The sequence below is a fragment of the Haliotis rufescens genome, unplaced genomic scaffold (assembly GCF_023055435.1).
Source record: "Haliotis rufescens isolate VD_foot unplaced genomic scaffold, xgHalRufe1.0.p SCAF_5, whole genome shotgun sequence".
NCBI lineage: Eukaryota > Metazoa > Mollusca > Gastropoda > Lepetellida > Haliotidae > Haliotis > Haliotis rufescens.
The window spans coordinates 24,321,391-24,335,757 of record NW_025964223.1 but is presented as its reverse complement, the minus strand read 5'-3'; the positions used below and the strand labels follow the sequence as shown (position 1 = coordinate 24,335,757).

Sequence of the window (14,367 nt, the reverse complement as noted above, 5' to 3'; positions counted from 1 at the left end):
AGAAATTGCTTCTGCTACGAATCTCCACCCGATCCTTTTACTGCAAGCATAAGGACTTTTTCTGCAATCTTAACATGACGAGCCTGACCACCCAATACTGTTTAGTCACCTCTAACGACAAGCAAGCAGTCACAATTTTAGCTCACATCAAACATGCACAAAACCAACGCAGGGTAGGATGAAGCGTGTTTATTTCTGATGAAGACTACCACAGCAACCTGATCTTGAAACAGCAGCTTGATTCTGCGGCATCATGATGATGAATAGGTACAAAATCTTGAATCCTCTCATAAATAATCCACAGGACCAAGGTCACCAGGGACATCTGTGTCCACTGGTGACAATATTAAGACAGTTCTCCATACTGTAATGTTGCATAACACTTGTTACACAGACCAACGTTGGTTGACCATATCAATGATACATGAATTGTCCTTGCGACATTTTGTCCACTTCTACTGAGCGGCCTGCTCCAGCTCGGCTGCAGGCGTGTCGGGCTCCTCGTCATTGTAGATGTTCTCCGCCTGGACAAAGACAAGGTTACATATTCTTTACCCCAACTATTTAATTAAAATCAGATCTTTTCCTCCAATACATTGGCTCTCCTACAGATCTTGAAAGCTATTAAAAGATATGATTTTGATGAGACTGACTTGTGGGTCAATCTCTCTTGCATACAGGCAATAAATACCAAATAAATTGAAATAACATCAAACACTCCACTTACCATCTGCCAGACCTGCATGATGTTGTCTTCGGACACGGAGCAGATTACCCAGGGTTCATTTGGGTTCCATGAGAAATCGGAGATCTTAGCTGTGTGGCCTCCATGTATGAACTGAAAATTTAGAATGTACGTAATCAGATATATGTCCTATATGTTGGGGTATCCCTATCAAAAGCTGATATTTAAAGATGGGATTATTTTTTTTTAGTTTAACACTGCACTTGGCAATATTCCAGCTGTATGTTCTGTGAGTAATCAAACAGGACCTTCATGGGTATCAACCCTGACTACCCCATCCACAGGACGCAGGGGACATATGTTCTTAATTTATTTCCATGGGTGAAAAGTGAGTAAGTGAGTATGGTTTTAAGCTGCTTTTAGCAATATTCCAGTAGTAACACGGCAGGGGACACCAGAATTGGGCTTCACACATTGTACCCATGTCGGGAATCGAACCCGGGTTTACGGCGTGACGAGCGAACGCTTAAACCACAAGGTTACCCGACCGACACCCCCCACCCCCCACCCCATGGGTGAAAAAATAAGAAAACCCACAAAAACACTAAGTGAGAGAACAACTGAGTACCAAGTCTCAATGTAGGTAATAATCACAAACAAAGTCTTGCCTTTCCATTCATTCTTTACGCCCACAGTATCCAAAAAGTTACACTCCTGTGGAATTTAATATTCATTACCTATTACTCCAGAGGAATATATTGTGTTTGTAAGACCTGTTGCTGGTAGCATACAATTATCTACATACTGCAGATTTTCAATCACAAACAACAAAGACAATCCATGAAGATATTTTCGTCTCATAGATAAATAAAGTCAGTGAAACGTCAACTATTCCGAGGTGTAGCTTGTAGACTTCAAACAGCGTACACTTACCAGCAACTCTGGTGGCCCATCTTCTGCATCCTCCGCAGACTGCTCCTCTCCGATCTTACTGTAAACAGGAGACATGTACTGCCATTACTTACATCAAAACAAGTCGTTGATCAAGGTATCGGCGGATCATACGGACGGCTGTTTATCACAATTACTCACGCAATAATGGGGGATGTAGCATCACACAGACAATGTTAATACTCAGATGATGGCTTGTTTTATAAAAAGAAAAAGAGGAAAGGTGTTTTACAGTTGTCCATGTGATGAGAGAAAATAATGAATGTTTCTTCACATCTGAAAACCCATAACACATGGATAATAGAAATGTTGCACTGAAAGAAGAAAGAAACTGAAACCCATGTCAACCCTACACTTGTGGTACAGCTTCCTCATGTATACTGAAGAAAAAATGTTAGGGATCATGAATATTTTGGGGAATATTTTTATGAAACTGTGTGGTCAGTCTTCACTACAAAAACAGATCCCCCAAAACATTCATTATCCCTAACTGTTTTGGTTCAGTTGGTTTGTTGTTTAACGCCACACTCAGCAATATTCTAGCTATATGACGGCAGTGTTTTGCTTAAGAAAATATTGGAAAGACATTGTATCTATACACCAACCCTTCCTCCTACCATCCTATGACAACTGCTTCATCTCTTAGTGAGACATGAGTACTGTTGAAAGCTTCAGTCCCTAAACAACCGAGGTTTTATACCCTCGACATGCTACAATCAAGGCAATATGCTGTGTAATATATTCAAGTGTGCTGCAAGACACTTAGAAAGTGAGTATGGTTTTACGCCGCTTTTAGCAATATCACGGCAGGGAACACCAGAAATGGGCTTCACACATTGTACCCATGTCGGGAATGGAGGCATAACCACCAGGCTACCTGACCGCCCCGACACTGAGACAAGAAAGGAGGTCAGGTATTTTGTATTGAAGTGTGCCAACATAAAGACATTAGGATTAATCTTCTAGGCCATCTTTTCAGCATAAACTAAATAACAAGCTGTTGTTTGCCTTCTTCCTCAATGATGAATATACACTTCTCAGTTACTAAAGCCCTTGACCTTTTTATGTTCATCCTGCCTGTGTTTGGACTCCAGTTCACTTTGGGAAGCATTATTTTTGCTGGCTTCTGATAAACATCACAGTGAGTGAGTGAATGAGTTGGGTTTAACGCCGCTTTTAACAGTATTCCAGTCATATCGCGGCGTAAACATCACAGTATTTTTGTAAATAAAATATGATTTATAAGTGTGACCACAAACTTATTTTAACTGTCATTATAATTTAGACTATGCAATTAGCACCAAGTCTTAATACAAAGAACTTCCCCCCTGTACTTGTTCCCTGAGTCGTGCTGCATGAACCTACCTCAAGTCCCACACATGCAGCCTCCTGTCGGTGCCGCTAGAAGCCAGGATTGTCTCGTTATGGGGGGACCACTGAACCTGGAGGGGGGAGCACACAATAGTAACTTTAGACAGCTCAAACTTGACATGAATGTTGCTAGTCTGGGTTACAGGACATAAAGCAATGTCAGGACCAACACTTTCTATGTCTTACCACTCCCATGTCTTAACACAGAATGAATCACAGAAGATTATAGGAACTTTAGACAGACAATTGGAAACAATGCGGAGTCATATTTACACAAAACCTTCATATCAATCTTGCAGTTTTCAGTGTTTTACAGTTTGATATAAACTGCAGCAATTCATTTTGACTTTAACCAGTTTATCAGTTTCACAACATGTAATGTTACCTGGAAAATCTCGTCTTTGTGCGACTCAAATGAATGCAACTTCAATTTTAGATTCCTCAAGTCCCATAATGCAACAGTCTGAAAGCAGAACAATGAAAAGTATTAACTATCATTCACACATGATAGTGACAGATTAATCATTAATTTTGCAGGAATTCATAGCAACAATGAACTAGAAGGGTAAAATGAATTATTGATGTGTCAACACATGGTGACATACCCACATTTCTCTGTCCAAAAGTAAAAAAAGAAAATTCTCTTATGTGAATGCATATTAATTTCATCAACCAGCATATTTCGAGCCATATCATGACAACCCCTAAATAATCAAATCTATCAGCGTCTCAGCTGTGGCTATGTACCTTGTCTGCAGATCCTGTGGCAAGAATGAATTCACTGTAAGGGTTGAAGGAGAGGCAGTTAACTTCTGCTGTGTGGGCGTCGACGGTATGGCTCGGCTTGCTCGTGTTGTTTGAGCGTGTGTCCCAGCTAAAATAAGCATGTCACAATAATGCTCTCACAACACGCACAATAAGAAAAAATATTAAGCTGATTTAAAGACAGAAATAAAACAATTATATCAGCGAGTCAATAAATAATTTGGTGAACATCCTCACCCTACATTACATGCAACAGCTTACGTATTATCGTTGGAAAAAAGCATAAGAGCAAGAAATTAATTACAACAAATTTCAGATGAGTGGTAAAAGACTCATTAAAACCCGTATTCCTTTCCATGAACCTGCAACACCTCTTAACTGTCAACTATGTTAGGCTTAAAAAAATAAAAAGAATTGGTTCCCAGGCAATGGCTTTTGAAAATAAAGTGAAGGCGGGTGGCCTTTTTCGGGGGTGGCGGGGATGTTCTAACTAGTATGTGACCAAATAAACAGTTGTGTACAATCAACTTGGGAAACTATTCTTCGATGTGTATGTAGCGGCCATAAAATTTACACACATACAATGAACTTTGATTTTATTTCACAACACTGACATTATCGTGAGCACGTAACACAGGAAGTAGCATGTCAACGAAACGGTACTGAAGTACACAAGTAACAAATTAGTCCTATTATTACACTATCTGGCTATAAAAGTGTTCACCGTGTATCTGGACAGCTGATTGCCATTTCCAGCTTAAACATGTCACATTAATTTCTGCCTATGAAACATTGTCCAGCATACAGTACACAAATAACATTGAATTTGAAAATCATCATGTCTTGTGACATTTGATCGTAAATTTCATGTTTTCACTGACCAAATGTGCAAACGGAAAAACAAGCACACAAACTCCTATTGCCGCTATGACCATAAAACGATGTGCAGTAAAGCAGTGCACATGTAAAGGGAAGTAACTGCACTGGATCACATTGTTTTAAAGTATTGAAGCATTTCACTGCCAGGGCCGTGTGTTCAAGACACTAAACATTTTTTCTTTACTAAGATTTTTTTATAAAAATTGAAAATAGAAATAAAAACAAAAAGTGCAGTTGTGCCTGAGAACCAAGAATATTTCTTTTTACATATTTCTCTACCCTGTGTTTGTTCCCTTGTCACATTGATGAATGAACAAGTTACATGTAGAAGTACGTATCTATGCAATGTCATCAACTGGTCAGTACTCGGACCATCAAGACTATTCCACTTACATCATCAGTTTCTGATCGTCAGCCACGGACCCAAACAGACTTTCATGAAGAAGATGCCATGCTACATCCTGCAATTAAGAAGACATTAAAAAACATCACATCTCGCAAATTAATACAAATCAGTTCTTTCTAAAATCAGACAAGTGTTTTCATGTGTGAGATCCAAGAAAATATTTTCAAGGCTATTGGAGTGAGTGAGGGAGTATGGTTTTACGCCGCTTTTAGCAATATTCCAGCAATATTACGGCGGGGGACACCAGAAATGGGCTTCACACATTGTACCCATGTCGGGACTCGAACACGGGTCTTCGGCGTGACGAGCGAACGCTTTAACCACTAGGCTACCCGACCACCCCTTCAAGGCTATTGGAAATGATTTATTCAGCACAATTCCATCCATATTAGGGTGATTTGCGAACAGCTAGTTGTATCCATCATGAGAATGACAAGACGTTAATATGACCTAGCACCTCGAACGGCAGTTTGAATTGTATACTCCTCAGGGGGCTGAGAATGAAATGTGAATGCACAGTGAGTGAATTTAAAACCAGGGTAGTTATAATGTAGCATCATAGTATTCACTTTGTAAACGGAATCGGGCACATTATAAATGTAACTATCACACACTCACCTCCACCACCGACGTATGGCCAGTGAATATTGTGTTGGCGTCAATGACTTTATCCTTTGGTGTTGTGTTTATGTCCCACAAGCATATTGTCTGGAAATAAACACACAAGTAATTAAACGAGTGAATGTTTGAAAGACATTATTCCCACAGCGGCCTGGACCTTGAAACCTGTGACTGGCGATGAGCAACATCTTACACCATTGCGGCACTAAGTCAGAACGTCTCTTTCAAAATCCAAAATGACATATTAATGTCTAAATCTCCAAGAATTAAAACATTATGATCAGTAAGAAGCCTATTCCATAAATAACCGTGATGTTCACTCAAGAAGTTATTAAGTGGAAAATCGTTTTTAATTAATAAATTCTTCTATTCGTCTACTTACATGATCGTCAGAAGCACTAAGCAAGTGACCATTGAGATTTGGGTTCCATGATAATCCATAACTGAAAAATAATAACACACACGTGAGATTAGCTGATACAAACAAACGCCTACAGTATTGCATCTAGGATTTGCTCAGTGTGGGTCATTGGAACCCTTCAACTTCTCAAGTGCGGGTAACGTGTATTTTCACTTGGGTAATCTATCAAAAGTCACAAAAATAACATAACAAAATTCATCATCTGTGATACTGTAGGCCAATCTGAACAACTGATGGCAAGCCAAGGTCATGTTTATTTCTGGCAACAATGCATATCGATAAGAATCATCATTGATGACTTTAAACTGCCTTGATGCAACAGTGTCTGCCAGTCAAACCTAGATCCAAACAATGAATTTGGGCCAATGCATGTCATGCCTAAACAGTCAGTTGGAAATCCATCAGGGGTTAAAGTTTACAATGAAACAGGTCTCACCCTTCTTTTTGATGACCCTTTAATCTGAGCTCAGGGCTGCATTCACCACTAGGATCTGTAAGCAGACAAATCTGGCTTGAAGTTTTGCATTTGCTTGGACATTGACTTAAAATATCACTAAGACTCTAACATATCAAAGAATAAGCTAGTTACCATGGTTACCACATAGCTATAGAATGTTGCATTGTCTTGATGAAAAAGAAAGCATAAACTTGAAAATTGCATTTGACCAAGAAATTACAAACATTATCCAAATGTTACAAGGCTGCAAACAGTCGCCTAATACTTCAAACTTAAGGTCAAAACACCTGTATCAACATTGAATAACCATTTCTTGTTTGTTTCACTTGTAGCCATCATCAAACGTGTGCATAATTTCTTTTGCTGGATAGTCTACATCATATGTCTGAGTCTCGACTTCACCATATCAACATGGTTATAGAGTGCCTCCAAATATTTCTACTCCAGGAACTCCTTACATGAAAACTTTCCAATTTCAATAACCAACCCAATTCTAAGCATAATTAACTTCACCGGAACATGAAAATCAACACGATGACATCATCATTCTTTAGATAAATTACAGAAACAGTTGATAAGTGTTGAGAGTTGATCATTTCTTGTCCATCCCTACCTGGTTTAGATGGATGTTTTGTGTAGTCAAAGACCAGGACGTCACTCGAGGGTGTCTTTGTTGCAATTATTGTAGGGTTCTGGGGCATAAACCGAGCTCTGTTTACTTCACCTTCGTGGTTGATTTTAATCTCAATTTCTATTTTGCCACTCACAGAGCCAAAACCTCCAAACTCTGAAACAGAAAATACCTCATATACCACCAATATTTGTCAAGCCTGACAGGACCTGAATGCCGTCATGCTGCAGTGTGGCAAGCTGGATTCAAATCTTGAAATATGTCATCTATAATCAGTCAAAGAGAATGACCTCTTCCTTCTTCGACAGTGACTTACTTTGGGTAGCTACCTTCTCCATTTGACCTTCAGATATCTACTTGATTAAACTGATATTTGCCAACCTACCATTGGCAGCCTCTCCCATGACCATTAAGCCATTGTTGTGTGACCTTTGGCATGGTAAATTTTGATTAATTATTTAAACTGACCTGACTTCATTGACATAACTAATTTAATTTGCCCTAATACAAATATGACAAATCATGAAACTGAGGCAATTATGAAAACAAAAACAAAAAGAACAAATTCAAAACTATTTAACTTAATTGGGCTGTCAGAAATTGGTTAAAAATATCATCATGATTCTAACAAAATCATAATGGTTGGTCATCTCTGCCTAATAGAAGCTTCATTCAGTTATTCAGCTACAAACTTTGTGAGGGAACAATAGAACAATGGTTGTCTCCAAGCCCATCAAACAAACGGAACGAAAATGTCAGCAATGGGTTCAAATAGTCATGCCAGGTTTAGGAACTACAAGTTCTGATGAAACATCATTCACCCTTGTGCAATTCTGTGGCTGTTAGGCAATGTGTCAAGAAGAAATAGAATGCTGTGGCTGTTGAGTGATGTGTCAAGAAGAAATAGAATGCTGTGGCTGTTGAGCAATGTGTCTAGAAGAAATAGAATGCTGTGGTTGTTGAGCAATGTAGCATGAAGTACTAGAATGCTGTGGTTGTTGAGCAATGTGTCAAGAAGAAATAGAATGCTGTGGCTGTTGAGCAATGTGTCTAGAAGAAATAGAATGATGTGGCTGTTGAGCAATGTGTCTAGAAGAAATAGAATGCTGTGGCTGTTGAGCAATGTGTCAAGAAGAAATAGAATGCTGTGGCTGTTGAGCAATGTGTCAAGAAGAAATAGAATGCTGTGGCTGTTGAGCAATGTGTCAAGAAGAAATAGAATGCTGTGGCTGTTGAGCAATGTGTCAATAAGAAATAGAATGCTGTGGTTGTTGAGCAATGTGTCAATAAGAAATAGAATGCTGTGGCTGTTGAGCAATGTGTCAAGAAGAAATAGAATGCTGTGGCTGTTGAGCGATGTGTCAAGAAGAAATAGAATGCTGTGGCTGTTGAGCAATGTGTCAAGAAGAAATAGAATGCTGTGGTTGTTGAGCGATGTGTCAAGAAGAAATAGAATGCTGTGGCTGTTGAGCAATGTGTCAAGAAGAAATAGAATGCTTTGGCTGTTGAGCAATGTGTCAAGAAGAAATAGAATGCTGTGGTTGTTGAGCGATGTGTCAAGAAGAAATAGAATGCTGTGGCTGTTGAGCGATGTGTCCAGAAGAAATAGAATGCTGTGGCTGTTGACCAATGTAGCATGAAGTACTAGAATGTTGTGGCTGTTGAACGATGTGTCAAGAAATTAAAGAATGATGAATTTCTGAAACAGTTTGGACAATGGTTCAAAATGGCTCCAACCATTAGCCCAGGCAACGGTTCCTTGAATGTGGAGCTGTTTCCTCGGAACCACACTCACCTCCTTTTTCACTGTCATAGTGTGACGCATCAAACTGAGCGTTGTCATTAGGAAGCTGAACGCTGGCTATCAGCAAGTGGTTCTGTTCATCTGAACTGAAAATAGCAGGCCTTGAAAATTTGGTGAAAACTTCACTTGTCAGTAGACAAGTGCATGCTGTATAGACACCTTCTGCTACATACATGGTCAGGGCATTCAACAGTTACACAGATTACTAGAAAATTGTATACATGATTGTTGTCGACTGATATCGATTCCAAAGACAATCCATTTTACTTTTTAAGATTGGGAGATTTCAAGCAACTTGTTCAGAATCAAAATGTCGAAAACCAAATGTAGGCGTTTGTGGCACTGACCAATATCTGGCCCTCAGGAACCCCATTTGTCTTTCGTGGGAGTCCAGAGGGCCAACACCAAAATCATTTGTTGACAACACAAGTGTGGTTAAAAGCTGCATTTACCATTATTCCAGTCATAACATGGGTCAGGAGACCAAGCGATTCAAATATCATTTGCCTTATAGTCTCAACAAATACATACGAACATAAGCGTATAAGAGTTGGCAATTAGATCAGTTCCCATGGTGCATTACTTAGTTAACAAAGTATTATGGAAGCATTTTAACATAGCCATGAGGACTAGAATGGTCGCAATCAAAAATGCTTTCGGTATTGTGCTCAACTTGTATGTTTTACTACACATGACATTTTCGTATTCATCACAGAGACAAAAACATTGCAAAACCCTTAGTGGCAAATTTCTACTAGTCCTGATGATATCTCAACTATTGGGCAGTTTTGCAAGTGCCTATTTATAACGCTGCATAAGCTTAAATGGTTGGTTATTCAACTTTAACTGTGGATTTATGTGCCTACAAGTTTAATTTTGATACATGGGTAATATTTGTGCCAGTTCTCATTCACAAAATATCATGAATATTAATATTTGGTTTGTCGGGAACCAGGCCGTCATGTGGCGATGGCTTGGTATGTACCTTTGTAACCATGACATCCTCAGATACAAGGGGAGATAATCCAGAAGCAAGCCTAGGTTCTATACAGTTTTGAACTGAAATTCCTAGGCTCTAATAAACATTCCGCTTACGTGTGTGTGCCAAGAATTAATCTGTGCAGTGAATAATCCTTCCCTTCTGGTCTGAAACAAAAAATATTACAAACATGATTTCAAGATGTCAGATTCACCAACAGCCAGATTGACCTCATGTTGATGCAGCTTTTCGAGGGTCAATTTCCATAACTCGGTGTTGGAATCAATCAGAGCATTTCAGACCTGAACTTACACATCTTATGCCCTTTCTGCTTTCAGTGTAATCATGCGTGAAGAAAGCCAAACAGATATATTTATGGTAATTGTAATTATTTCACACTGAAACAAAAGCAAAAGTAATCTCCGGACTTAAAAAAGGGAAATTTCCAAACATCTCCAAGAAGTGTTGGTTGTTCCACCTAAGGGGAGATGTTCAATATTGTTAAAAGACTCATATTAGAATCTCAAATGCTTAAGGAGTATAGTAAGGCTGATTAAACTTGCCAACTTTACGTGTAACTTGGTTTAGAAAAAAATCATTATCAACATGATCAAGAGGACAAATCTCTTGGAACTGGGAACAAGCCGTGCACGTGTTTAAGGGAGGTAACCATGTGCGGCTTAATTTCCTTCAGAATTGAGAATCCCCATTTTCAAGAGATCAACCCAATTGATCACGATCAATGATATTAAACCCAAAACTCCAAATCGTGGGAATATGGAAAAACAACTACCATAATGGATTTGGATACCATGACTTGAAAAGTACATCAAGAAAATAAATTTGACATTTGTTTTCAACAGTGTATACATACTGCATAATATGTAAGTATGTGAGCAACTGTCAATGGAGTGGCAAGTAGTGAGTGAGTATGGTTTAACGCCGCTTTTAGCAATATTCCAGCAATATCACGGCGGGGAACACCAGAAATGGGCTTCACACATAGTACCGATGTCGGGAATCGAACCCGGGTCTTCGGCGTGACGAGTGAACGCATTAACCACTAGGCTACCCGACCGCCCGAGTGGCAAGTAGAATAAGCATGATGCAGTGTAGAAAGAGTGACAGTTACGGTCTAGGGTTTTAGAAAATATCATCTGAATAATATGCGAGTTCTATCTCCCGAACCTGGTAACATCGGGAAGCCATTGTGCTGTGAGACTGGGCCACTCCAAGGCATGTGTCATGACAAGGTCGTACAAGAATGGTGTGTTTTTCTTCCATATTTTATATTCTTCATTGATGACTCGTTCTTCCACTGCATCGTCAAAGCCTTCTGAAACAAATGAGAATGTAAAGGGCATGTTCCACACACAAATCAAACATTAATGAGGTCTTTCAAACTTTCATTGTTCATGTTTCAGTTAATAACACTAATAACAGCAAACAGTGAAAGCTGATGCAGCTACTCTAGTCTTGATTGCCCGTTCTATCAAACAATACATTCATCCTAGTCCTTGGCGATGATCGAATCACTTTCTAGATTTCCCCTTTGAATTATTAAAATCTGAAAATAATGACACAATCAGCCATGTCACTTATTACAATGGATCCAAGCTAAAATGGCACCTCATCAAAATGTCACCTTTTTCACCGGGTGAAAACGGCTACTGATTATAATTATCAGTATCATAATTATAAACACGATTTATGTAGTAGTGTGCTTTATTCATTGGCCATGTTCACTCAGTGTCATTTCAGCCATAACCTATTACAATTATGCAACAAACCAATCCCAGCCGATGTAGCTTACGACAAGACTTGGTTAAAAGGAAGTTGTGCTGGAATCTCAGCACTACAACAAGAATAGAAGTACAGGACCTAAAATGCTACAATGACTTTCTATAAGCAATTTTTATCTGGGATTTCAAGCTAAGTGACCTTGGCAGGCATAGTTTGAAAAGGTGCTATTTTCATGATTTTGTTCAAAATGTGGAGGTCTTAATTTCAGAGGTACTTCAACATTGCAACGATTTAAACATAAGCATTAATGCCCCTTCCTCTTTACTGACCTTTTTATAAGTAAAACACAGGTCACACCCACCAAACCATAACCTAGTTACGACTATATGGACATGACTAGTCAATGGTTCACTCTAAGAATTTTCTGACATGGGCCCTTTATGTGAAAATTTCAAATATTCCAGAGGTACACCCACACTTGCCCATACAGCACAACATTAAAATGCCCCATTGTATTTGAAAATGTTGGCCTTAATTTCAAATTTGGGGGCTAAATGCACAAGGCCCCACCCTAGAATTATCCCTGCCAGTCGTGAACTTATATATTTCCCATTTGGTAAGTTTTACTGACAATTGCTGCTGACTTTGGACCAAAATATTGGCCATGAGCTGCGCTAAGTAAGTCACTGGCAAAATACCTAGAATGGCATGGGGTGCTATGCTAGAAAATAAGAATGAGAAAACTCTAAATACTGAGTGTGACATAGTAGGCTTATCAGAAGCCTGTGTGGGTTTTTGAACTGATCACTTGATTTTGTTTGTGTGCTTGACTAAGTATGTGAACTGGACGAAGCCATAAACAAGACCAAAAACTCTTGCAAAATAGTTTCGTTGGTGTGCCTAAACTAAACGTCATCAGCAACACCGTGTTGATCAATCCCTACAATGCTGACCATGCAAAGTCTTGTGCTTGGACAGAATTGGGCCGGGTTCTTTGAAGCAGCACTTTCGATGAACGTATGCGTGTTCTGCGAAACCCCCAAACTACTGGGCATCCCAATCATGCACATCTCTCAAATAAAAAAAACACTGCACACAGCGAGGTTAGATTTTCGATCTCACAAGTAGGAAGTAACCCGACAAAACGAAATAACCCAATAAACCCGCCATGATACAAAAGAAAGGGAAAATAAACAAAATTGCCGCCGGTGTACAATTTCTGAAATAAATACCCATTCCTCCTTGGGTCAAATAATACAGACGATTATTATGTTGCAATAATAACATACCTGCATCCTTGTCTGTCATTTTGACTAATATTTATATAAACAGTTCGTTGATTATATGTTGTACCACACACATGAGGCAACTCGCGCCAAATTGTGCGAGCTCAGGCTGTGGGTGAGATGGTATTTCCCTTACAACTAGTTATATCTTGTTTTCCTTAACAAGTCGTCTGTCGGTTGACCAATTTACGACTGTTGTTCAGCAGAGAAGATAGCATGAATACGTGAAACTTTTTATGGAAAACAACTTCTTTGTCAAGACGTTTCAGAACTTTTTCTTGTTCCTTCATCGGGTGAATGCTGAGAAAATGCACAGAGTTTATATCACAAAGAATAAAAAAAAGTTGCTATCCATAAAAAGTTCATGTATTCCTGTTCTTCCAAATTGAAAATGTGTATCAAAGAGATCTCAGATAAGAAAGCGGTTTTAGATTTTCATCATACACCCAGTTTGTATTCAAGCAAAGCAAGCAATCTTTCAATTTAGTTACAACACAAGTTAAAATGAATATAAATATAGCTGTACATTCCCTATATCTACAAGATGAACTGGGTTCATGGAGGCTAGTGTGTATGAATGATGTCTTAAAGAGAACAATAGTGTCTGTTTTCTACTCCCTTGGATGAACATTTTGGTATTGAAATATCACGTTTGAAACAAAAACATTTCAAAAATAAATTTCAACAATTCTAGAATCGGATACAGATAGATTCCAAAACATAATTTGCAAATAACTATGTATTAGAAAACTTAAACACGATTCACAATGTCTTTCCGTTTACAATGTTTGTTTATGTTATCTGTGGAAAACTGGTTTAAATTCATCGTGTTATGTTAAACGTTTATACGTTTATTGACTTCCGAAATAGTTTACTAATTATGATCCTCACATATAGGTGTTACAGACTTACGTTTATCGGGCGTGCCGAAAACCTATGACCGGGTTTGAATCCAGTTCGCCCCGATTATGTTTCAAGGTTTGTCAGCGCCCATACCTGTGGTCGTGGGTTTCACCGAAGTGGTAAACATCCAAGAAATGCATCACTTCGGGCTTTCCTCAAACATCGGACTGAGTGAGTGAGTGAGTATGGTTTTACGCCGCTTTTAGCAATATTCCAGCAATATCACGAATATTCACACATTGTACCCATGTCGGGAATCGAACCCGGGTCTTCGGCGTGACGAGCGAACGTTTTAACCACTAGGCTACCCGACCGTCCCTAACATCGAACTGACACACTGTGATATAAGTATAAATATAGTGGCGTTAAACCAAAATAACTCACTCACTGGTGGAATCAATCACTGTTAAAATGAATAAATAAACTATTTCGATTGTGAGTTAATGGACTTTAAAGTAACTTTAC

General features: G+C 38.9%; 1 protein-coding gene across 4 annotated transcripts; it reads right to left on the bottom strand.

Moving 5' to 3' along the window:
* Positions 1-174: 174 nt before the first annotated feature.
* Positions 175-13,131, bottom strand: LOC124111271 (histone-binding protein RBBP4). 4 transcript variants are annotated; one of them, XM_046470924.2, is made up of 15 exons: positions 13,003-13,131; positions 11,159-11,306; positions 10,087-10,137; positions 8,983-9,092; positions 7,170-7,343; positions 6,536-6,590; positions 6,061-6,121; positions 5,676-5,765; positions 5,045-5,112; positions 3,755-3,881; positions 3,393-3,470; positions 3,002-3,078; positions 1,619-1,676; positions 728-838; positions 175-524 (listed from the first exon to the last, which is right to left on the bottom strand). In XM_046470924.2, exons 1-15 carry the CDS (start codon positions 13,019-13,021, stop codon positions 456-458), a joined length of 1,296 nt encoding a protein of 431 aa, XP_046326880.1. In that variant the 5' UTR covers positions 13,022-13,131; the 3' UTR covers positions 175-455. The 4 variants fall into 4 exon arrangements, with proteins under 4 accessions (XP_046326880.1, XP_046326886.1, XP_046326903.1 ...); XM_046470930.2 differs by having other exon boundaries at positions 11,159-11,303; positions 13,003-13,124; XM_046470947.2 differs by having other exon boundaries at positions 8,983-9,077; positions 11,159-11,303; positions 13,003-13,124.
* Between the last annotated feature and the right edge of the window lie 1,236 nt (positions 13,132-14,367).